At 45.4% G+C, this 21,902-nt stretch overlaps 3 protein-coding genes across 4 annotated transcripts; all 3 read right to left on the reverse strand.

Moving 5' to 3' along the window:
- Window positions 1-148: 148 nt before the first annotated feature.
- Window positions 149-1,654, reverse strand: LOC144899567 (uncharacterized). Its single transcript, XM_078792386.1, has 4 exons — window positions 1,227-1,654; window positions 716-823; window positions 539-640; window positions 149-329 (listed from the first exon to the last, which is right to left on the reverse strand). The coding sequence occupies exons 1-4, from the start codon at window positions 1,425-1,427 to the stop codon at window positions 246-248; spliced, it is 495 nt and encodes a 164-aa protein (XP_078648512.1). The 5' UTR covers window positions 1,428-1,654; the 3' UTR covers window positions 149-245.
- A 952-nt stretch (window positions 1,655-2,606) lies between these two features.
- On the reverse strand, window positions 2,607-3,641 carry LOC144899568 (uncharacterized). Its single transcript, XM_078792387.1, has 4 exons — window positions 3,428-3,641; window positions 3,238-3,342; window positions 3,056-3,157; window positions 2,607-2,987 (listed from the first exon to the last, which is right to left on the reverse strand). The coding sequence occupies exons 1-4, from the start codon at window positions 3,623-3,625 to the stop codon at window positions 2,898-2,900; spliced, it is 495 nt and encodes a 164-aa protein (XP_078648513.1). The 5' UTR covers window positions 3,626-3,641; the 3' UTR covers window positions 2,607-2,897.
- Window positions 3,642-4,663: 1,022 nt separating this feature from the next.
- slc4a2b (solute carrier family 4 member 2b) lies at window positions 4,664-21,719 on the reverse strand. Of its 2 annotated transcripts, none has more exons than XM_058060749.2 (23): window positions 21,401-21,719; window positions 19,105-19,253; window positions 15,213-15,375; window positions 14,911-15,134; window positions 14,575-14,678; window positions 13,893-14,104; window positions 12,756-12,892; window positions 11,885-12,065; window positions 11,635-11,770; window positions 11,007-11,196; window positions 10,829-10,934; window positions 10,573-10,757; window positions 10,297-10,504; window positions 10,017-10,220; window positions 9,807-9,955; window positions 8,975-9,169; window positions 8,383-8,631; window positions 8,230-8,319; window positions 7,971-8,137; window positions 6,715-6,968; window positions 6,475-6,644; window positions 6,208-6,381; window positions 4,664-6,132 (listed from the first exon to the last, which is right to left on the reverse strand). In XM_058060749.2, exons 2-23 carry the CDS (start codon window positions 19,150-19,152, stop codon window positions 6,052-6,054), a joined length of 3,627 nt encoding a protein of 1,208 aa, XP_057916732.2. In that variant the 5' UTR covers window positions 19,153-19,253; window positions 21,401-21,719; the 3' UTR covers window positions 4,664-6,051. The 2 variants fall into 2 exon arrangements, with proteins under 2 accessions (XP_057916732.2, XP_057916731.2); XM_058060748.2 differs by having other exon boundaries at window positions 10,017-10,223; window positions 21,401-21,718.
- Window positions 21,720-21,902: the final 183 nt, after the last annotated feature.

The raw sequence follows: 21,902 nt of genomic DNA on the forward strand, positions 1-21,902 counted from the left end.
TTTGCTCTCGGCACGTGCTGCAAGGGAGACAATGGTAGTCGTCTGCACGTGTCGCGCCATCAAGCATAAAAGTGAAGTATAACAACACAGGCACGTGAAATTACATTTTTAATGAATTAATCTTACATTTTTGGGGCAAAAACACATAAAAGCTGTTACACGTTTAATACCAAATGCATGCAACACAATACTTTATGATTTGTTAGTATCTTATCAAATATTATGTCTCTTTTTGTGTGTTTTTGTTACATTTGCACAGCTAAAAGTGTCAGACCTCCTGTGTTGTAGTTCATTTGTTTGCAGGTCTCCTGCCTGGTTGTCACCATGTCCTTTAATTTAAGAATAAACAACATAATATTAATAAAAATTACCTGTGTGGACATACATCACATGAACAAAAGTATTGGGACACCTGCATAAATGTGTTTGTCATATATTTTGTGGGAATTGATTGAATTTATGTTATTATAGTGCATCTACTAATTGATTATGGTGTCCCAAAAGTTTTTTCCATGCAATCTATGAAGAGTGGAGATACCTGGGTGAGTCTACGTCTCTGGATGCAGTGAATGTAAGGCACAGGCTCGGCTCTGATGCCGTCTTCTTCAGTCTTGTAACACATGGCACAGTCCATCAGAGGCTGCCAAGCAGGATGTAGGGTTAATGACTTAGTTAAGATGTTTGTACGCAAAATAAAAAGAATTTAATTTCTCACTCGGTCGTCCCTGAAGGGACATTTGTCGTTGGTGGAATTGGTTCCTTTGGTACATCTGGTGGGCTTCAGTTGAAAGTGGTGGTAGTAGTATTTCACGTTAAAGCCACACTGCAAAAGAAAGGGAAGACATGAAACGCCATCACTGAAAAAAATAGGCAAAAATGAAAAAATATATAAATATGTTTAAATAATTATGTATGTGTGTTTCTTAATCACAATATTTTTACGGGAATTTTCCAAATTTTTTCTTATGCTTAAAAAATACAGAACTTTCCAACTTTTTACTAATAGTGTCATATTGTATATGAACCATACATAGTGTAAATATGATTGATACTAATTATATAATTAAATTTGATGTTTACAAAACAATGCTGGAAAGACCAAGGGTCCCTGAATGCACCATGAGATTAATTTGAAAGTCAAAAATGCAGTTAAATTGAATTAAAATGCTTCATTTTACTTGAACTACACAAAAACTAAAAAAACAAAACCAAACTGGCAACGTTACCTCCACGTCTGACTTTTCCAGACTTCTCAGAAAGCGAAAATGGTGTTGCACCCCTTCATGGGAGTTGAGATGCTCTAAAGCCAGGTCCACTCCTTTCTTGAAGTCGTCTGGGAGCTGCTCATAAGCAGTCAGGGCCTCGGCGGACCGCAAAACGACTCCTCCAACAACACACACCAGTAGCAGCTTCAACACGACCGCCATCTTTCTCAGAATGAAAGTCCGCTGAGGGGTGAACAACCCTTTGTGTCCCAAGTAAACACCAAGGTCCAAAACAAGTCCTGTAATGGCTGCTGGACTCAATAAAAATGGCCGTCCGGCAGCTCCTACAGCAACGTTTTATCTCCCTCTTCCAGGAAACCCCTGCCAGGGGACTCACACCGAGGCATGCCTTGACAAAAACACACTCTCACAAACATGCAGCTGCACGACAAACTGTTATTCCCCACTTGGCTAAGTGAGACACATCCTGGAAACAAGGCCAACGTGCAACAAGGAGCCTCAAAACAATTCAAAAGGTCACAGGGCCAAGTGGGGCCTTTTGTCTGGGCCCAGCCCCCCCTGAGGGTACATTTACGGGAAAGTGGGTCACTTATAGCAAATGTCTTTAATGATGTAACACCTGTGGATACATCCAAACACATTAGTCACAAAGGTTTTAGTTAATGAACCAAAGAAACCACTAATTGCAAGCTTTCACCACAGGCAACATCGACAAAGATTTACGTCATTGGAAGAAAAAAATAACAGCCCTCTATTTTCTTTAAAACTAAAAGTGGAAATCTAAATAGTTTTTTTAAGTAAGTGCACGTATTTACTTTTTTTTTTTTTTTTACTTTTTGCTGTTGTAACAAAAAAATGCTAAAAATAATACACTTACACCCCAAACCAATAGGGGGCGGTATGCTCCCAGAACGTCCACTAGTATTACAAATAAAAAAAAGTAATGTTCTGCGTTTGGATTGTAATCAAAGTTTTACATTTACTTTATTTATTATTATATTTATTATTAAACAGTTGGTGTTCTTTAAAACTGTACTATTGGCATTTTCGACATTGTTCTGTGCGAACTGTTCTGTAATGACGACTACGAAATGCTAACTTCCGTAGCATGAGATGGAGATAGCTAGCGATCAGATTATTTAATTTCTCTGTCGATAAATGATACGTTACTCACCTGAAATCTCGATTTTGGATGTTTTAAAAACAAAGTACTCGTGTTTGTACGCACCTTCGTCGATACTGTTCTTTATTTTCTTTTCATGCACTTTTGTTTACTTCCGGTTTTCTGCCACTGCGGCTCAATATCGCCCCATGAGGACAAAAGAGGTATTACATGAAGAGTGCTTTATGTTGTTTTTTAAATTAATGATTTGCTGCAAATTCATTCAAATCAGTTTTATTTTAGTATTTCGTTGCATTCATTAGCCATGAATGAATAGTAAATATTAAATGATTTTATAAATGTGTTTTTTTTTTTAACAAACAGGCCAAAGTAGGTCATACATGAAGTGTGGCTATGAACTTTGAGACTTGGATTGTTGCCTATTTAAACTGTTTTTGACTAGCATTTTTCATAGCCAGATCAAAATAATGAACAAAACCTGCTTTAATGTTGCCAAAATCTCAAAACAAGTACACAAAAAGGACAAATAAAGTTGCACATGTCAACATTCAATTTGTCCCGGTCGATGCCAGAAGATTTGTGGCGCCATTGCTGTACGCCAACCCGTTGCAATGCTGCACTCGACTCTCTTTCACTTCCTGCCATTGGAAAATAAGAAAAGTTAGACATTTTTGCTTTCTTGCAATGCAGACCCAAAGGCACCCACCGCAGTGATGGCCGGTTTGTGCAAACAGTTGAGGTACGGTTTAGGCTCTTGCTCAATCTCTCCCTGGTATGTTTTGTAACAAATGGCGCAGTCGATCATGGGCTGAATGGATGCAAACATAAAAACAAGTTAGGACAAGACATCATTGTTGCAAGTGTTTTTTTTTATGTGCACAAACTTACAACATCGTTCCTGAATTGACACCCTGCTGCATCCTCTGTTCCTTTTTGGCATCGAGTGGCTTTAAGGTAGAAGTTGTGGTAGATGTACGCCACATTGAATTCAGCCTGAAGGAGAAGAACCGAGAAAATCAACTCCAACACATCTTCATCATCTTTTGAAGGTCACAGGTCAGCCGAGCAAATCAAATACCTCCACGTTTGACTGTGTGACAGTCCTGAAGAAAAGAAAATGATTCTGGATCCCGGTGTGAGCGTTGAGCTTCTCCAGAGCCAAATCTACGCCTTTCTTGAGGGTTTCTGGAAGTTTAGTATAAGCCTCTTGTGCGTCAGCGGAGGTAGTATACAAAGTTCCAGCACTCAGCAGCAGCAGCAGCGGGAAAGCAGCCATCTTTCCTCTTGTTTCTGTGCAGTCAGACCAAATAACGGACCACCCTCTATGTCGGGAACATCCTGCCCTCTTTTTTTTTTTTTTACCCCTCAACACCCCCACCTCCCCCCCAAAAAAACATACACACACAGAAGACAGTCTGGAAGTGGAGGCCCAGACCATGTAGAATGCTGATATTTCAGTTTAAGCAGTAATTTAACTACACTGTATGATTTCATATCATCTTAAATGACATGTTTGTGCCAAATGACCATGTAAAAATTAATAAAAGTGAGTTTCGCCCTTAACAACATTAAATTTCATAACGTCAAATACCGCCTTTCATTGTAACTCTGAACTCTATTGCTATTATTCTGAGTTGAACTTACAAAACATGATGAAATTAAATTATAACTAATTAAAATTAATTTGAAAACCTTTCTAAATATCCTCAACAAGCAAGCAAAGCGTGATACACTTGTATTTGCACGGCAAAATTAATTTTAATATCACAAAAGACCAGTGAGAAACACCGCTTCGCCGCTGCTACTACAATTCCCATAATGCATTACGATGTGCTCTCGCGCAACCCGCCTGTGTTGGCGGTACGGTCACTAGTTAGCTTCTCACACAGCTCCTTAATAACACATTTATAGGACAGTTTTACTGATAATAATCCAGAGCGCACATTTTATTAAATTTAATAACAGTAATTATAGCTAATTACAGTTTATGTTTGTTCTCTAAACAGCGTCGTCAGTTTGCTAGCTTACATGGCTAGTTCCGGAGTACGGCAGCCTTTGAGGGTCAAACAGTGTTTGCCGGGTTGATAATGCGTATTTTTGGTTAAATAAAACAGTATATGTTTCATTTTAAAATCGGAATTTACAATGAATATTATAAAACACAGATTTCCCGGTCTCCTGTAACCATTACAAAATAATAAAGATACTATCCTTGAACATGTTAAAGGATATGCTCCTATGAAAGCGACAATAATAACCAAGTCTCATGAAACGTCAGTGATACCGTCAGCATTTATTAAGACGCCATCCAGAATAAATAGAAAATAGCTTTTATTTGTCATCAATATTTGAACCGTTAAAATGTACAAGGGTACGTCAATAGCGGGCTCTGTGTTCATCATCCTGACACACACAGAGCACCTTTACGTCACCCACAGGTAACACAAGCAAACAAAAATAATCCCCTTCATCAGTGTATGTGTGTATGTGTGTACGCTCCATACAACAGCAGTAATGCCTCACATTGCGATAGATAAATAACAGCTATGAATTTATTGGATGCTTGAAGTACATCACTTGCTGGTCCCCGCAGGCACTTGAGATTTTGTGCAAATTTGTCACAGCAAACCGGCACAAGATCACAAACATCGACACATGAGAGTAACAGGACATTTGTTTTTTTTTTTTGTTTAAACACAGTCAAAGCTACCAAGACACACACACTCAAAAGAAAACACACACTTTTAAAGAGCCTTCCCTCTCGGTAATGCAATTTGAGATTGTCACCACACTGTTATTTCCTTGTGGTCGAGTGGGGTTGTTTTTATACAATGAGTCGCCAATGATTCATGTCGGAATGTTAAATTTACACTAGGAGGCAAGGTTATAAGAGTTTGGCACTATAGCGACAAAATCGACATTTTTTCCCCCTACAAACAAACCAATTCTACATTAGTCATCTAAGTGTTTCATATATATAACTCCATATATAACTGTTTTAAGTGTGGAAGAAAAAGACTACAAATAATTGAAGCAGGCAAGTATATCGCCCTCTGCTGGTTATTCTAGTAATCATCTCAGAAAAGAAGGCCGCGGTTAAAAAAAAAAGACAGTCAGTCATAAAAGAATAATATATGACATATTTTAAACAATCACATTGAGTTACAGTCACTGATCTGATTTGGTGTCGTCATTAAAAAAAAAAAAAGTGCTACTACCTTCTTCAAAAGGCGGGTTAAGTAAAGTGAAAGGCTGTCAAAATAAGACAGAACGAGGAGGAGGAGGAGGATGGAAATCCTCTCAGTACATTTCTAGTTCCTTCATATAAGGCACTCGGTGAGCTTAAAAAAACAAAACAAACTTGAACAGCAGTAAGTGTGAACATAAAGGATGTGGCATCCTGTATATTCATCACATATTCAATGTGAATCAGAGCAACGTTTCAGGGCTAAAAGAATCACTATACAACTTGATTTAGCGTAATAGCGTTGTCAGGTCATGTGGAATACCCTGAAATACGACTTAATATGAATCATAAAAACATACAATACATAATGACTTGTGGTTCTTGAGAGAGGCATTTAGCGCCCTCTCTTGGCTGGTTTTGTCACTAAAAAGTGATGCTCATGAGTAGGAGAAGAAGGAGGAGTAGAGGGTCACATAGCTTTTTTTTACGAGTCCAGGAGGAGTCCCATTGGTTGGCTACACGGGCATGTGCATCTCCGAGTACTCGTCGTGACACTCGCGCTCGTCGAACGTGGGTTCCGCGTCGTCGGCATCCAGCTGTGAGGAGAGAAACGAGTTCAGGAAGGAAAGCGTTTTAAGGAAGGAAATGATTTGAGGTGTCCGTGCGCTCACACAAAGCATCTCCCGCCCGTTGAAGATACGCGGCAGCAGGAACATCTTGACGGGCACGGTGAGGATGAGCACGAAAGGGAAGGCCAGCGACGCCTGAGTGGACATGACGGCCCACAGCACGGCCAGACACACCACTTGGATGCAGGTGAAAAGGTGCATGCGCAGGGTTCGCACCTAGGGGGGGGGGGGGGGGGGGTGTTCACCAAAAGGACGTTAGCGTCCTAACACAGCACCGTTACTCCAAAATGGCGTGTGTGGTTTCATCACCTTGCGGACGTAGCTGTGGTCAGGGTGGTACTTTGGCGGCATGAGCAGCAGCATGATGCGCTCGGTCAGCTGAATGCCGTTGAGCGACATCACCCCCATGTACAGGAAGATACCAAACAGCACCGCCAGCGGGATCTGACGCAGGAGGTCTCCGATCACGATGGACAAGCCTGACAAGAGAAGACCTTCTTAACAAGGACGCCGGACAAAGCGATCGGCAAGACCTGCAGCGACACCCACCAACCATGATGGACACCAGGAGCCCCGTCACCCTCTGCTCCTTCACCTCCTGGATGCGGGGCTTGTCTCCGGGGGCGACGGCCTTGCTCATGACGGTGAGGGCGTTGACGTGGGTCACCGAGCGGACGGTGGCGGCGGCCATCCACGGCAGGCCAAAGAGAGCAGAGGTGCCGCCCAGCACCACGATGAGGAGAAGGTCCAGATGGAAGCCGGAACCTTTGACCAGCATGCGCTCCTTTTTGCTCACGATCAGGCTGATGGGAGAAACACGGCAAAATGACAACACTGCTTGGAGTCGTTGACAGCTGTGGCTGTAGGAAACACCTTTGAATCATGAGTAGTCGGCACCCAGCAGCTTTATCTACCTCTGCATGCGCTTTAAAATGCTCTGCTTTCAGTCTGACACTCATGCGTGTTACATTTGTTGTCCACAATCAAGTTTGCTCGTTACCGCTATTACAACATTGGTTCTGTTGCTGCCTTGTTGTCCAATATACTATGCATGTAAATAAATGAGAATCTCGTCCACAAGATGGCAGTAGCTTACCTTTGAAGTAGGAGTAGTCAGCACCCAGCAGCTTTATCTACCTCTGCATGCGCTTTAAAAAGTTGCTACTCAATTGTTGGTGTCAAAGTAATGCGTACTGTTCCTTACAGTGATCTTATTGAGGGGTATGAATGCTAGCTGAGCAATCGGCGCCTTAATTGCTATTACAACATTGGTTCTGTTACTGCTGTGTTGTCCAATATACTGCACCTGTAAATAAATGAGAACCTGGTCCACAAGATGGCAGTAGCTTACTTTTGAAGTTGGAGCAGTCAACACCCAGCACCTTTATATACCTCTGTATGCGCTTTAAAAAGTTGCTACTCAATTGTTAGTGTCAAAATCATGTGTACTGTTCCTAACAATGATCTTATTGGGGGGTATTAATGCTAGATGAGCAGTTGGCGCCTTAATTGCTATTTCAACATTGGTTCTGTTGCTGCTGTGTTGTTCAATATCCTGCGTATATAAATGTAAATAAATGAGAATCTGGTCCACAAGATGGCAGTAGCTCACCTTTGATGTAGGAGTAGCTTTATATACCTCTGTATGTGCTTTAAAAGGTTGCCACTTAGTTGTTGGTAGGAACCTATTGAACTATGAACTCATTGGGGGATATGAATGCAAGCTGAGCAGTTTGCGCCTTAATTGCAGCTTTGTCTACCTCTGCATGCGCTTTAAAACGTTGCTACCCAGCTCAGGGACTCACGTGGTGATCTGCGTCTCCATGAAGATGAGGATGAAGACCAGCAAGGCGGGTAAGCAGCAGGCAAACATCATCCAGATGGGGAACTCTCGCTCGGTTCCCAGCGGACTGATGATCCAGCCCCGCTTGTCAGGTTTGGTCACTGAGAAACCGCTGGGAACGTTCAGTTTCTGGGTTCAAGGAAGAAAAAAAAAACATGGATGTATGTGAAACTATGAAGGCCGTTTGGCTTTTTGAAGGTTTCCAATGTGGAGCCTCTTACTTGTGTGTATGTGTCATCAATGCTGTAATCCACCAAGACCATAATGAGGATGGCAATCGGTACCCCGAAGTCCCCAATTACCCTGCGTAGCTTCAAAACCACAAATCAAGATCAGCTTTCAAGACCAAATGGGACAAACCAAGATCTCCCTACCCGTCCAGGGAAGAAAGCGCTGTTCTTGAACTTGCGCAGGTAGAAGGCGATAAAAAAGGTCCCCGCCATGAGCACCAGCGAAAGCAGCGCCGTGTTGGGCTGGTCGGTCACGCCGGCCGTTGTCGTCTCGGGTACGCTGGTACTGCTTGACAGAGCTGTGACGTTTACAACGGTGGCGTTCGCCGCGGTGTCGTTCAAGGGTACGAGCGGGTTCAGGGGGCAGCGCCTCAGCGGATGGTCCTGGAAAGTCTGCCCAGTGACAAAGATGTTTCATATCAGCATAAATTCCACACAACATAGCTTTGTTCATTTTTTATATCATCTTTATCGCTATTAACTCCAATCACTGCTGGAAAAATGCACAAAAAAAAAAAAATAAGCCGGGATAATAAATCCTCAAAATCTAACAAACATTCAAGTCCAATCAGTCAGTAAAGCTTTTAAGCTTCACTGGTTAAAAAAAACACACTAATTTCCACCCCGAGTTCTGACCCGTGTCCAAAAGATGAAGTCAGCTCGGTTTAATATCAACGACGCCACCACAGCCAAACTTTTTTTTTTTTTTTGGTTTGTTTGTTTGTTTGTTTTTTACCCTGCCGAGCTTCAGGAAGGTCTCGCAGATGAAGATGAGGGAGATGAGGAAGGAGAAGATCTCCTGCGTGAAGCGGGAGACGAAGCGCACCAGGAAGCTGCCCTCGAAGGCGACCGTGACGAGCACGATGACGATGAGCCAAAAGCCGATCCAGACGCGACCTGTCAGGTACTCCATGTCGTTGGCTTTGCAGAACTGGGAACGAGACGTGCATCATTACAGGAAATGGAAGACAGAAAGTCCTGAACAATAGATGTGGGCGGATTGATCCTAATATCAATATTATTGATACCGGTACCTAAGGTATATTAATTTTCATATTTTGTATGCCCTGTTTATCATGATTAATTAGTTCCAGACCAGTGGAATTCAGCTAAACTCTTTATAAATGAAATATTTTTGTAATTAGAGCAGAAAAAAACCTGTTTAAAATCTTCTAAATGCATTTTCTTAACATTAGAGCCCTCTTGACATGAAATAACACCCCTATAGTCACCTTTACACTCATATTACTCAATGTTGTAGAGATAATCAGAGAATTTAAGACACAGCTAAAACTGTGTGGGGTTCAGAGTTGAGTTTTAGCTGCAACAGTAGCTTATGTTATGATGATGATTATTACGTTATTATTGTGTCATGTAAGCCTGTGGCTATGGCAATGAAGTCTGGTGCTTGTCTCGCCAAACAATTACTGACCTCTAGTGACCAGTGTGGAAAACTACAAACTAGATACATTACTATTATTATATTTATTTTCATTTTTATTATTATTATTATTATTATTGATAATGCCACTCTTATTTTAAGTTAAGAGTGCATCATTTTTACTTACAGTGTAAAAGGCTTCTTCAAAAACCAAAAGGGGACCAGAGAAACCCACAACCAGAAGAGGCTGTGCTCCCAGCAGACAGAAGATGACGCCCTGCACCGCTGTCGACACGATGAGCTCCGACACGCCAATCAGACCATCAGTCTTCTCCCCTGAGAGCGAACACACGTTTAACGTCACATGCATTGCGGAACACGTTTTGGCGGCGCTCACCCAGGAGTCCTCCGAAAGTGATGGCTGGAGAGAGGGCGGCAAAGTAGATGAAGATGACAGCGGCCATGCACTGGCTGTTCAGGGCGTCTTTGAAGTCGCTGATGTACTTTGGGTAGCGGCGGCGTATGTCTCGTACAAGGCCGCCAAAGGGACGCCCGGTGCGTTGTAAAGGGTCGTCTGACTTCTTGAAAGGGGCGATGAGGGCTTCTGGGTGAAGGGAGGACACATGGTTACACATCTCACGTCGCGGCACACAGCGTCAGTGACAATGCATGCCAACCCTTTTCCTCCAGGCTCTTGGGTTCCTCGGCTAGCTTGCCCTCCTCCCTCTTGCGCATCATCTCTCGCTGGAAACGAGCGACAGAACGCAGGAGCTCGTCCCCGCCCATTTCTGAGGGTGGCAGCACGATGCTGCAGTCCAGGAAGCTGTTGATGGCGTTCAGGAGATCCTGTCTGTCGTCCGCCAGGTAGGCTGCCTCGTGGAATTGCTGGATGAACAAGATAGAGAAGTTTTCCAGAGGATGTGGCCACTGTGGGGAAAAAACTGTGTCCACACCTTGTCTGACATGAGTGTGGATATGGAGCGTCCAATTTGGTGGTAATCCATGCTGGTGGTGGCGGGCCCCAGAAGCACAAACAGGAAGCGGACCGGCACGGGCACCTCCAGGACCGACTCCAGCTCCACGGCCTCCTGCAGCCGCACAAACGCCATGGTGGGCTGCTCCAGGAAGTCCACGCTACCTGGGAAACGGCAAAGCAAGAGCTGGTGTTACAGATGCTTCAAGAGCGCTTCCTGCTTTGATATGACTCACCCACGAGGACAACAGTGGCTTCTGCGTTTTCCGGAATCTTCTCCAGGAGCTTGAGCTCATGTTTGGACTTGGACTTGTGCATGCCCGACACGATGCTTGGCTCCTTCTGTTAGGGAGCGACACAGAAGGTCGACTTTGTAGAAAACAAAATAACAAAATGTCCCCCTTCCCGACATACCTGCAAGTCGTTCTTCTCCATGTCGATCCACATGTCCGCGTCCCCGCCGCCCATGAGAGGGTTGGTGACGGACGGCTCAGACTGATGGGCGTGGTTGGTGTTGTGGTGGTGGCTCATGAGGCTGCCCAGGCTAGCGGCTGAGATGTTCCTTGGGAAGGGGGTGCTGTGTTCCTTGTCGTCGCTCGGGTGGCTGCGGTGGGCGGGGAGAGGTGGAGAGAGAGGGTGAGCAGGAGGAAGAGCGGGCGTGAAAGAAGAACTTCAACAGTTTTCCACATATGGAAGAGCCACCATTGAACTTCACTGAGAATGAAGATACGCAGTGTGCTTGAACGGCTCATCCGCAAAGGGCATACAGTGCTATTCTAACACATAGACTAATTTCGACCGTATGATAACCAAATAATCTAAAACTGAATGAAAACTAGGTCGTATTAAAACCAAGGTTCCACTGTATTCTTACACAAACAGCCAGTCTGGTGTTTTCCCATGATGCACCTCACCGCCCATATCTGTTCCTTAACTTGTTTCTGTCTTGGAGCAAAAAATGTTTAATCTTTGAGGAATTTGGGGGCGGTGGGGGCTGGGAGGAAATGACCCCAGCAGGGTCCCTGATGTGATTTGCAGTCACCTGTGCTTGAGCAGCAGGGCCCTCAGGACGTTTGCCCGGTCGTCTGCTTTGATCTGGTCAGAAATGATCATCTTCTCCACCACCTGGTGGGCGATGCCAGGGAGGGTCTTCTGGTCCAGGTCCAGGAGCACGGCACCTGAACACACACACACACACACACACACACACACATCAGCCATGACTGTGTTTTTTCTCCCAAGATGATAACAATGTTTATTGAGTGCTGGTTCTTCTACTGCTAAAAACAAACCGTGTGAGATGGTTTTGCGGAGCTCCAGCAGACTACGGAAGGACAGCGAGGCCACGTGCGGCTTCCCCCAGCGGTCCGTCTCCTCCTCCACGTCCTCCTCAAACTTGATCCACCGAGCCGTCTCCTTCCACTGCATCTCCTGGTTCTTGTCCATGGTCAGCTCATTCAGCTCCACAAACACCTGAGCGGAGAATCCCACAATCAAGCCCACGAATGACGCGAAATGAAACACTAACATGCCGATTCATTAATGTGCTAAATATTCATAGCAGGAGCAGCTCGTTTGTCCATATAAACATTAAACCATGCTCAGAGGGGGCATAGGTGAGAGAAACAAACACACACACAAAAATAATAAGTTTCGTTAAAAGGCTTATCACTTCAACAAAGTCAGTGTTTTTGGTCTTGGTCCGTACCGCATGCCTGTCAAATCACGCTCAACCCGGCCTCACCTTCTTGTACCTTACGGGCACCTGGCCGGTGCCCATGTCCAACAGGACGCCTCCGGGCCGTGAGGCAGAGCGGTAAAGAACCACGGGTACCGGCTGGAGAAGCGAGACGGGGCAGGAGAGGACTGAAAGGCTGACACGGTGGCCTCAAACGTCTACCCGACGGGCGTTCACGTATGTGTATGTGTGTGTGTGTGTGTGTGTGTGTGTGTGGCTTAATAAAACATAGCACAACGACAGTGTCTGGTTACCTAACCCTCCCCTTGTTTCCTCCTTCATTTATCTTTCATCAGTCACCCACCCAACCTTGAACTCCCCTTTTAGAGATGATAATTGGTCAGAGTGAAACGAATAGGAAATTTAAAAAAATCGCCCGCTTTTGTGTATAATAGTAGAGTATATACAACAAAGTGGTTCCTCACCTCGTGTGGGGTTCGGTCCTGCTTGCGGCTGCGAGTGGTGGACTCCTTGTGGTCCTTGCCGATGTGCACCACTTGACCCTTAGTGCTCTTTCTGACCAGGTGTCTGCGGACGCCGGGGACATCTTCAAAGCGGTGACCTAGCGGGTGGAGAGGAGAAGTTTGGGTGACAAGTAGTTTGGGTGACATTTTTTTTGGGGGTGCCCTGACGTTTTGCTAGCTAAGAGAGAATCTCTGCTGGTCTTACCTGCGTCCGGGTTGCTATGTCCTATGTAACAAAGTGTAATGCTTCTGATTCTGTTCTGCATCGACTCATCTAAGACCCGTCTGTCGTCCTTCACGTGAGACGTCATTGGACTGAGGAGGTCCAAAGTAAGGCAGCGCCATGATACGACGACTTACGCCTGGCAGGCGCCGGCTGCTCTTGAAGGGAAGAGGGCGGGCACAAACAGGTGTGTACGACACACGCACCTTTTTGACCAATCGCGAAATAGTCGGAATTTCTTGACCGGCGCCTGACCCCACCCCTGTCCATGCGGGACTTCAGAGTCGATCAGTGCGTAGTGGTGTTAATTGGCCCCAGTGGAACAAAAGGGGAAGAGCGGCGATCTAATAATTCCTATTGTTGACCAGCAGCCAGGCACGGAGCCCCTTTCCCAGGATGATTTACAGTGACGGAGCGGGTGGGGATGAACCTGCTGGGAGGCTGGACTCTTGTGTCACTAAGCCCCGTAATGACCGCACATCCAAACCTCCAGGCGGAGTCTCTTTTTTTCCCCCGACTTTGTTCCACTAATTAATCAGGGGTGGTGAACCTTGTGTCCGGGCCGGACAATTAACCACCGTGCTGGCTCGGGCTCCCATCCAGAGGCCTCAGCTGACAGCGGGAAGGGCTAATTTAATAACAAAGGGGGGGATTGCATGTCACATCCTCTGATAAGCTGCCGCCCCCTGCTGAGGGGTCGCCTCCCACACGTACATCACCCCCCCTGCCACCTCCCTGAAGTGAACACACACTGGGCACGGCGCCCACCGCTGGCTAGAAACCTGACTTGGTTGTGTTTACTACTTATTACATGTATTTTACACTTAATACAGAGCAGTGATTCAATTGTGAACATACGAGTTCAAATGTCTCACTCTTAATGCCATCCAGGTCGGCGGAGGCGAGCGTCTGAGCCTCGCTCTCGTCTGTGGGGATGCGCTGGTACTTGGCCTGCTCGGCGCCCGTCATGTTTCCCGTGCGGCGTCGCTCCTGCAGGTCGTAGTTGCGGCCGGTGGAGGACAGCCGGGTTAGCAGCGGGTGGTCCGACGGAGGACAGTGAACGGCGGAGTCCAATAACTCTGGCTTGCTATCATGGAGTAAAATGAGAAAATGGAAGTTCATCCCAGATTTAATATGTTTCATAATGCATATTTCTAAGTATTCTAAAAACCAAAACATGAACAGATTTGGAAAAGCCAAGTCAAGACATCCCTGATACCCACTTAATGAACTCTCCGTCCCAAAGCTACGGTATCAACTACCTATCAGGATGTTTCATCAAAACCGGGTCCCAGCGAGCGCTGTGTGTTCTTTCTGCTTCATCCCCGGCGCAGACTCGGTACAGTACAAAGATGCGAGAGCGTAAATGTCATAGGTGGAGCCTTGGCGCTGCTGAGGTGTGCTGCGTCGTCTATAGCGACAGCTGATATATGGGATTACCAGGGTCCATCACGTCAGCCGGCCCAGCAGGCCCACTGGATGCCGGAGACATGGCAACGTGTGTGCCTTGCCAAGCTAAAAAAAAAAAACTTAAAAAATAAAAGAAGCTATAGTTACTCTGTGGATGTGGCATCGTCGTGGTTCGATCCCACGCCGGACATGGGAACGAGGTGTATCTCTCGAACCGGGCTGCCTAGATGGTCGTCATCGGACAGGAAGAACTGTGGACGTGATCACATTAAAGTACATTAAAGTACCTTAGCCATCCATTTAAATCTGGTCTACTTTGGTGTACTGTATCGCCATCATCATACACTCAACCCGAGAGCCGCTGATGAATAATTGAGACGCTACTAAAATATTAATAAATGGAAATGATGCAGGCATCACTTCATGGTTGTATTCCCGTACATGCAAATGAGCTGTTTGATGCCAACTCATCCCCGTGATTACCTCCACATCTTTGACCCTCACAGCCTCAGAGGGGGCGGCGCCCGTCTCCACTTCCTCCTCCTCTTCCTCTTCATCCTCCCCCTCCTCGAAGGGCCCGCCGATGGAGCCGTGCCCGCTTCTCTGATCCTTGTCCTTCCTTCTCTTCTTGCTGCCCTTCTTGCGGCGCCCCTCTTGTGGCAACTTGGACAGAGGTCGATGGATGTGATGGGAGGAGTGGCGGTGGTCTGTGGAACGCAGCTTGGGCTTGAGAAAAGGCTCGTATTCACGTTCCGAGTGCGGGTACAGAGAGGGCGCTCGCTTACATTCAATGTCCTCCTCGTGGTAGTTGTGGTGCTGCTCGTCCGGCACCGCCGCCGATGGGCTGAGGATCTGCTGGAAACGCTGCACGCCCAACGCTCTGTTCAGGTCGCCGTCGTCCTCCTCCTCCTCTGGATGCGCGGCCCTGAGCGAAGACGGCGCCTCCGGCTGCAACAGGTTTACATTTACAGTTTATTTGGAGCCGTTAAGAAACATCCATTATATTACACATATAGACAGATTCAATAAGAGTTCAGTAAGTGAATTCAGCAAAGGAACACTAGGGGGAGCTGTAGTGCATAAAAGACAGTCCCTCTTTCAAATTGTACACAATGACCATGTGCTGGCTTCCCTTTTTTGTTTTTCCACACCAAGGTGTGACGGGGATCATGTGGGTCATAACAGATCGTTTTTCTGGCGCCCTGCTGCACCCAACGCCCCAGCTGGGGTGTCGGGATCAAGTGCTGTGGATACACCGCCAGGGCTCACAATTATTGTGTGCTGACTACTGGTCAGGTGAGTGCCTTCCTGGGCCGGACCCTTCATGGGGTCCTGGGTCAGATGATGGTTCTCAGCACAAACAAACATACTAGTGGGGTATTTGTTTTTCTTCTCTGCTGCAGTATTTCTATGGAGGGGAAGTGTACTTATGTGATATACGCTAAGTTGAAAATATTTTTTAAAGTTAGAAGCATCCATTTCCAGCAGGGGTGTCCAAAGTGAGGCCTGGGACCAGTGTGAAATACCATTAGGGGTAAATCTCCCATGAGTCCCAGCGGTGCCCACAGTGTGTTTTTACATGCCACACACTGGTGAGAGAACACCTGACTGACTCTTTGTAAGCCGGAGTAACTTTTTCTTGTCCAGCGCATCAAAGTGTTTCTCATATTCCAAGTTTAATAAGTCGACCACAAAGACTAGTTATGAATATGTCACAGCAGATGATATTTCCTGCACGGGACGTCCCAAACTGTGGCTTATATGGCTTTAAAAAAAACCCTACTCAAATAGAAAAGCAAAGCCCTCGTTGTTATCGTGGTTTCACAGTCAATCCCCAGCGATGGGAGAGAAGTGCGAGGGATTCCCATGGAGGTGAGACAATTTTCCACCGCTTGTAAAGCGCCAAAACAAGCCGTAGTGGAGGGGGGGGGGCAGTTGGGGGGTGAAAACAAACAACATCAACACAATGACGATTGCTTAACCTTCAATAACCGGTAGAAGCGATGGAATCAAAACAAAGGCGACGTGAGCATATGAAGGCTGCGGAGGAGATTATAAGGGAGGTTGGCTTAAATCCTACAAGTCAGCACTTCAAGAGGGGTGGGGTGGGGGGGGTGGGGGCATTTGCAATAATCACGTCATACCATGTGGCCGATGAGTGTTGCTGCATATTTGTATGGGGATTGTCACTTTTTTTCAGTAAGACTCAAATACAGTGTAAAAGTATTCTACTTATCAATAACATAAGTGCAGAAAATTGACCAGAGCGATATTCCGGAGAAGAATATCGTTGAAAAAAATGAATCTACCCAAGCCAGGATCAATACTGACCACTGACCTTTTGTCAAAAAAGCGACCAGAGGGAATAAATGACCACACTGCTGTGTGGCTAAAATTGATCATTTAACAGAGTCAGCCAACAGCCCATGAAGTCCTTCCTTCCTTTAGGGAAAAAAAATAGCTGAAAAATTCCGAACCTAACACAGCAGGGACGAGATGAAACACTAAACTCACCTTAAAAGAGTAGAGATAGTCCATGGAGTCAAGTGTGGGAGTGCTGCTACTGCTTAAAAAAAACAGCCTGATTGCTATAGCTGTAACACTAAAGAGATATTTCAGGGTCAACCGCTTCCCATTCCAGTTAGCCTCGGTCACATGACCACGGTGGCCGTTCTTCAGGGGAAAAAAAAGACAGCATGACTCAAATGTTTCATATAGCTAAAAACGGTCTCATCACAACACTCCCTCTCCAGTTGTTACTGATGTAATAATTAACTCTGCTGGAGTTAGGCGAACAACCAATAAGGACGGAGCAACTGTCACAGTGCAAACAGGATTTTTTTCCCCCTTATCTTTAGTGAGCTTCTTGACCGCCACACTTCCTGCCCGCAAGTGTGACACACTCGGCTTTGATGGAACTGTATGTGTGGATTTTATGGCACGGTGTCGGCATTATTTACTGTAAATGTAGTATCCTGTCCGTATCGGTCAACATTGCACATTCAATGTCAAATTTACAGCTTTGTTGGTGTGCTTTATTGCCGCCATCACTAACCTAATTATTCAGATAAAAGAGCTATTATTTCACCATTGTAGCTTCTGTGGTATTTATTTGCGGGGTCACAGACAGGTCAAGTCGGTGTGGCCTCCGCACGAGTCCTTCACGCTCCGTTAGTTCACCGCGTTGGCTCCGCTCGTGAATGCTCAACATTCTGCGCCGTAACTCCCGGAGTTCTATTTCAAACCTCAATCATGTTGTCCCCTTTTTTTAATCAGACACCCTGCAGGTAACAATGCATCGTCGCGACTACTGGACAGGAAAAGGCTGAGAAAAAAAAAATCTGCAAGGCTGAAGGAAAGCAGGAATTTCCTAATGTTTTGCTACAGTGTAGACATCTACAAGGACAGGAGGGACATACGTGAAAAAAAAATGGAACAGAATGCAATAAACTATTTCCTCTGTCATAACACAGTGAGGCCTCCTTTAGATTTGATGACCTCAAGCAAAAAAAAAATGATGAGCTTGGATGAGAAAAGCGGGTAAAAGGTCAGACAGCAGCCATTATGCTACGATTCCTTGAATGCCACGAGTATACATTAACATTCCCGCAAGGCACAAAACCATCGCAAAAGGATGATACCGCTGACTGTGCCATGGGAAGAAATTTCCTTTAACCTTGCGATATGTTCTACTTGGGCATCTTAATCATGCTGAGATCAACATGTGGAGGACCTCTCCACGCAGGAGAGGAATGCTGCTTGGTTTGGCCAAGCGCCAGCGGCGCTCCAAGCTAGGACAGTCTCGTCCCAGCGGGCGGCTGTAATGCAATTTGTGTTTGCGCTAGTCTGGTCCGACATTATTTTAGCCTTTGGGGAAACAGCGGCAAGAAACAGCGTCCAAGAGGTTGTGAACCCTTTGTGTCATTCAAAAGATGCCATGTTGCTGCATTTTTAAGCAGTTCTTTCAGAGCCATGCCGGTTTATACTTATGAACATGGCTAAAATGCTAACAGCGCTAAGTGTTGAAAGCTAACGTGACTGTGTTAGCATTGCTAGCATGCTAATGTTAGCATACTAGCATTTTTTGCTATTTTTATGGCTAGAAAGGTATATACACACATGCAAGGTGTTAGCATGCTAACAATAGCATATTAGCATAGGAACATTTTTAGCCGTGTTCATGGGGAGACGCTCTTATGTTAGGCATTAGCATGCTAACGTTAGCATGTCAACATTGCAAGCATGCTAATGAACTCTAAGCATGATAACAGTAGCATAGTAGAATTTGTCGCCGCGTTACAATGTCAACATTGCTCATTTCATGGTCAAGGAATCTACATATGTAGATAAAATAAATGTAGGACTAATCTTTATGGCGTAAAACACAATATGGGGGAAACTATGGCGCTTGGCAGTCTGTGCTCTCTGAGTGCTGCTCGGAGCTTAAACTTATGCACTTTAATATGACGATAGTGGCCAAAATGCTAACAGTTAGAAAGCTAGCACCGAGCAAGACAGGTAGCACTATGAATGGAAAGTGCCAAAGCAGTTTTAGAGTGATTTTACATCACGCCGTGTACTCTAGGTCTATACTATTTGTTTTGTCGGTGCTCATAACACTCATATATGCTCATAACACGGCTGTGTCTGTCACTTTGTCTGAAGGTATTTACTGACCGACGGCACGGCATCCCTAATCTGCTTTGGAGTGCTGGGGTTGCTCATGGCTCCGCACGGGACGGGCTCTTGGAAGCTGCTCGGGATCGGGTGCGGCGTTAGCCCTTCTCTTTCTCGCTGGGACTCAGACAACTTTTGGGCAGCATAACCTGGAGGGACAGATATTGACAGTAGCACCTTTAGGCTCAGTGATAAACTTGGTACACCATTTCAGGAGAAGAAAGCCCCATACAGCGGTTACAAGTCCCAGACATGCTACAGCTACAGTATAAAGACTCCAAGCCCAATGTATAATGTATAACCCGCCTGCTAACCTTTTGTCCCCTATAATCTTATGTATAATTATATGGACGTGTGCGTCTCCAGCCATGCAATAAGCCCTGCAACTTCATTTCAATATGGTTAAACAGTCTCTCGACAAAAAGATTCATTGTCAGCACGTGTTTGGAAAGAATTCTACTTAGGCACTTAAGACAGCGTAAAATATACACATGGCATAGTGCCATAGGGCTACACTAAGCTATAGTGTATACTGTACCCATTGAGTTAGCACTACCCTTCTATTATTAGTCATCCGCCATTAACCAGGAAGTAACAAATCAACAAATCAAAAGTTTGCCTGCTCTCTTAAAGAGAGAACACACACATAATTATGTTTTTTTTTTATGATTCCGACAGGAACGTCTTCCTCGTCGCCACCCAAGGCTATTATCCATTATCCAGATAAGTGATTGATAAGGTCGTACTACTGTGTAAGGAGACCGTTTGATAAGCGCCGGCGTGTGCTTCGGCTATCTGCCGACAGCCTTCAATTCATACTAGCGGGGGAGTGAGACATCTGTTACCATCTTTTTACCGATGCCAGCAACTCATACAGTGGTGTGTACACAAATAAATTAACCGTACAGCTGGTTCTCCACCGGGTTAGGAGACTCAAACGTAAAAGTGATTCCGGAGGATGTCGGCGATACTATTTGAGACGAGCTTAATCTGCGGTGGGGTACATGCCATTCTGAATGATGGCGGAGATATTAATAGCCGTAGAGGGAGCGACACTACTGTATATTGTTTACCGCCATGTGCTGCCGCTCCCGACCGTAATGTCTGGCAGCTGCTGTCAAATAAATGATGATAAAGACGCCCACGCCGATCGACCTTGCTGACAACCGTTTTTAAGTCGCCTATTAATCGGGTTTCATTTAAAAAAAATAATAAAATACTATACGAAAAAAGTCTTCTATGTCATAACGGTGATAACAGAGGCACTGACTGTGCTGGAAGTGATATTTTCTCAGTAAACGTACACCCTGCCAGTGTGGACGAGGCAGGGCTAGCTCCACAGGGATAAAGTTACAGCACACTGGGATGTGCAGCGTGAACTATGGGAACCGGCCCACCTCCTAACTTCTAATAATTGTGCATTGTGGACTTCAAATGGGCATGAATTTAAAAAAAAAAGGAAGTGCAGGCCCTCCTCATGCAACAGCTGACTCTGCCAAAAATGGATGAATGCTGAGTGTGCAACAGGAAGTGAGGACGTCCGTCGTGTCCACTCAGAGTCATCCTGAAATCCCTGTGCCACGTCTGAAAGAGGACCATGAGGAATTTGTTCCCTGACTTAGTCACTGTGTCACATCTGTGCGCACGTGGCTTGGGGAAAACTTGTCCCCCCTTGGAGGAAGTACTTCTGAAAACAGGAAGACGTTCGCAGCTGCTAGGAGACACGGTGAAAACGTCTCCAACCGGTCGGCGAATGCTTTAAAAACGCTCTGACTCTCGGGAGGGTAATTCAATTTGCCGCAGCGTGACACCACCGTCGGCGACTCTTCCTATAGACATGATGGGAACCAATCAGGGTCATGTGTTGTGCCCAGGCATAGTCTAGTCCAGTTATGTATATCTACTACCCATTGGTCGATGGATGTCGCCTGGGTGGTCGAAACTATACCCAATAAAAACATCACATGGCTTTTCAATGACAAAAAGGAGTTAAATATTGATCACGTCCAAACCTGTGGCAGAAAAGCAAGGTGTTAAAATGCGGCCGGTGTACGAATCCGGCTCCAGTTTTTTTCCTGATTGCGTTGTTCTATCAGGAGGAGGTACATTGTGGCCTCTGTGTTTTATCTGGAGAAACACCCTCAAAGACAATGATACAAAATTTTCTTCCTAGAACTGAGTGTATTTTGTTTGAGGCCACTTACATGTGAAAATATTTTAAAAAAAGACCTAATAGGGCATCAACCATAAATAATAATAATAAATAATACACCGATCATGGGTGAAGACTCCATACCTTGATTTGCTTACTGCAGAGAAGCCAGCGCAGACATGGTGGTAGTAGTGCAGCCGTGATCTCTGCAGGCAGGAGCGAGCCCCTTCTGGTCAGAGTGTAGGGACGAATGCAAACACAAGAGAGAGAGAGAGAGAGAGAGAGAGAGAGTGAGATAGAGAAGATGTGCAGCGAGTGACGTCCAGCCTCTCGGACCGACGTGCGTCCACTGATAGCGGCCGCCTTCATCCGCTGGATTAAGTTTCCTCCTGGAAGCCTGCTGACAAGTAGCCATGTGACTGCAGGGCCCATTCAACACTGACTCTCACACACACACACACACACACACACACACACACACACACCTCAGCCTCAAAAGTGGTCACAGTCAGTCCTCCTGATGATTAATATTTGAGTCTGTTTTAAACATAATGCCACTTTAACAAGTTTTATTTCAAATGATGTTTACACTGAAAAGTGCTAATATTTCAAACATAAAGAGATTTTCTAAAAAAAAAAAAAAAAA

Source organism: Doryrhamphus excisus, linkage group LG7, assembly GCF_037039965.1.
Source record: "Doryrhamphus excisus strain RoL-2023G ecotype Guam linkage group LG7, RoL_Dexc_Guam_v1.1, whole genome shotgun sequence".
NCBI classification, from domain to species: Eukaryota; Metazoa; Chordata; class Actinopteri; order Syngnathiformes; family Syngnathidae; genus Doryrhamphus; species Doryrhamphus excisus.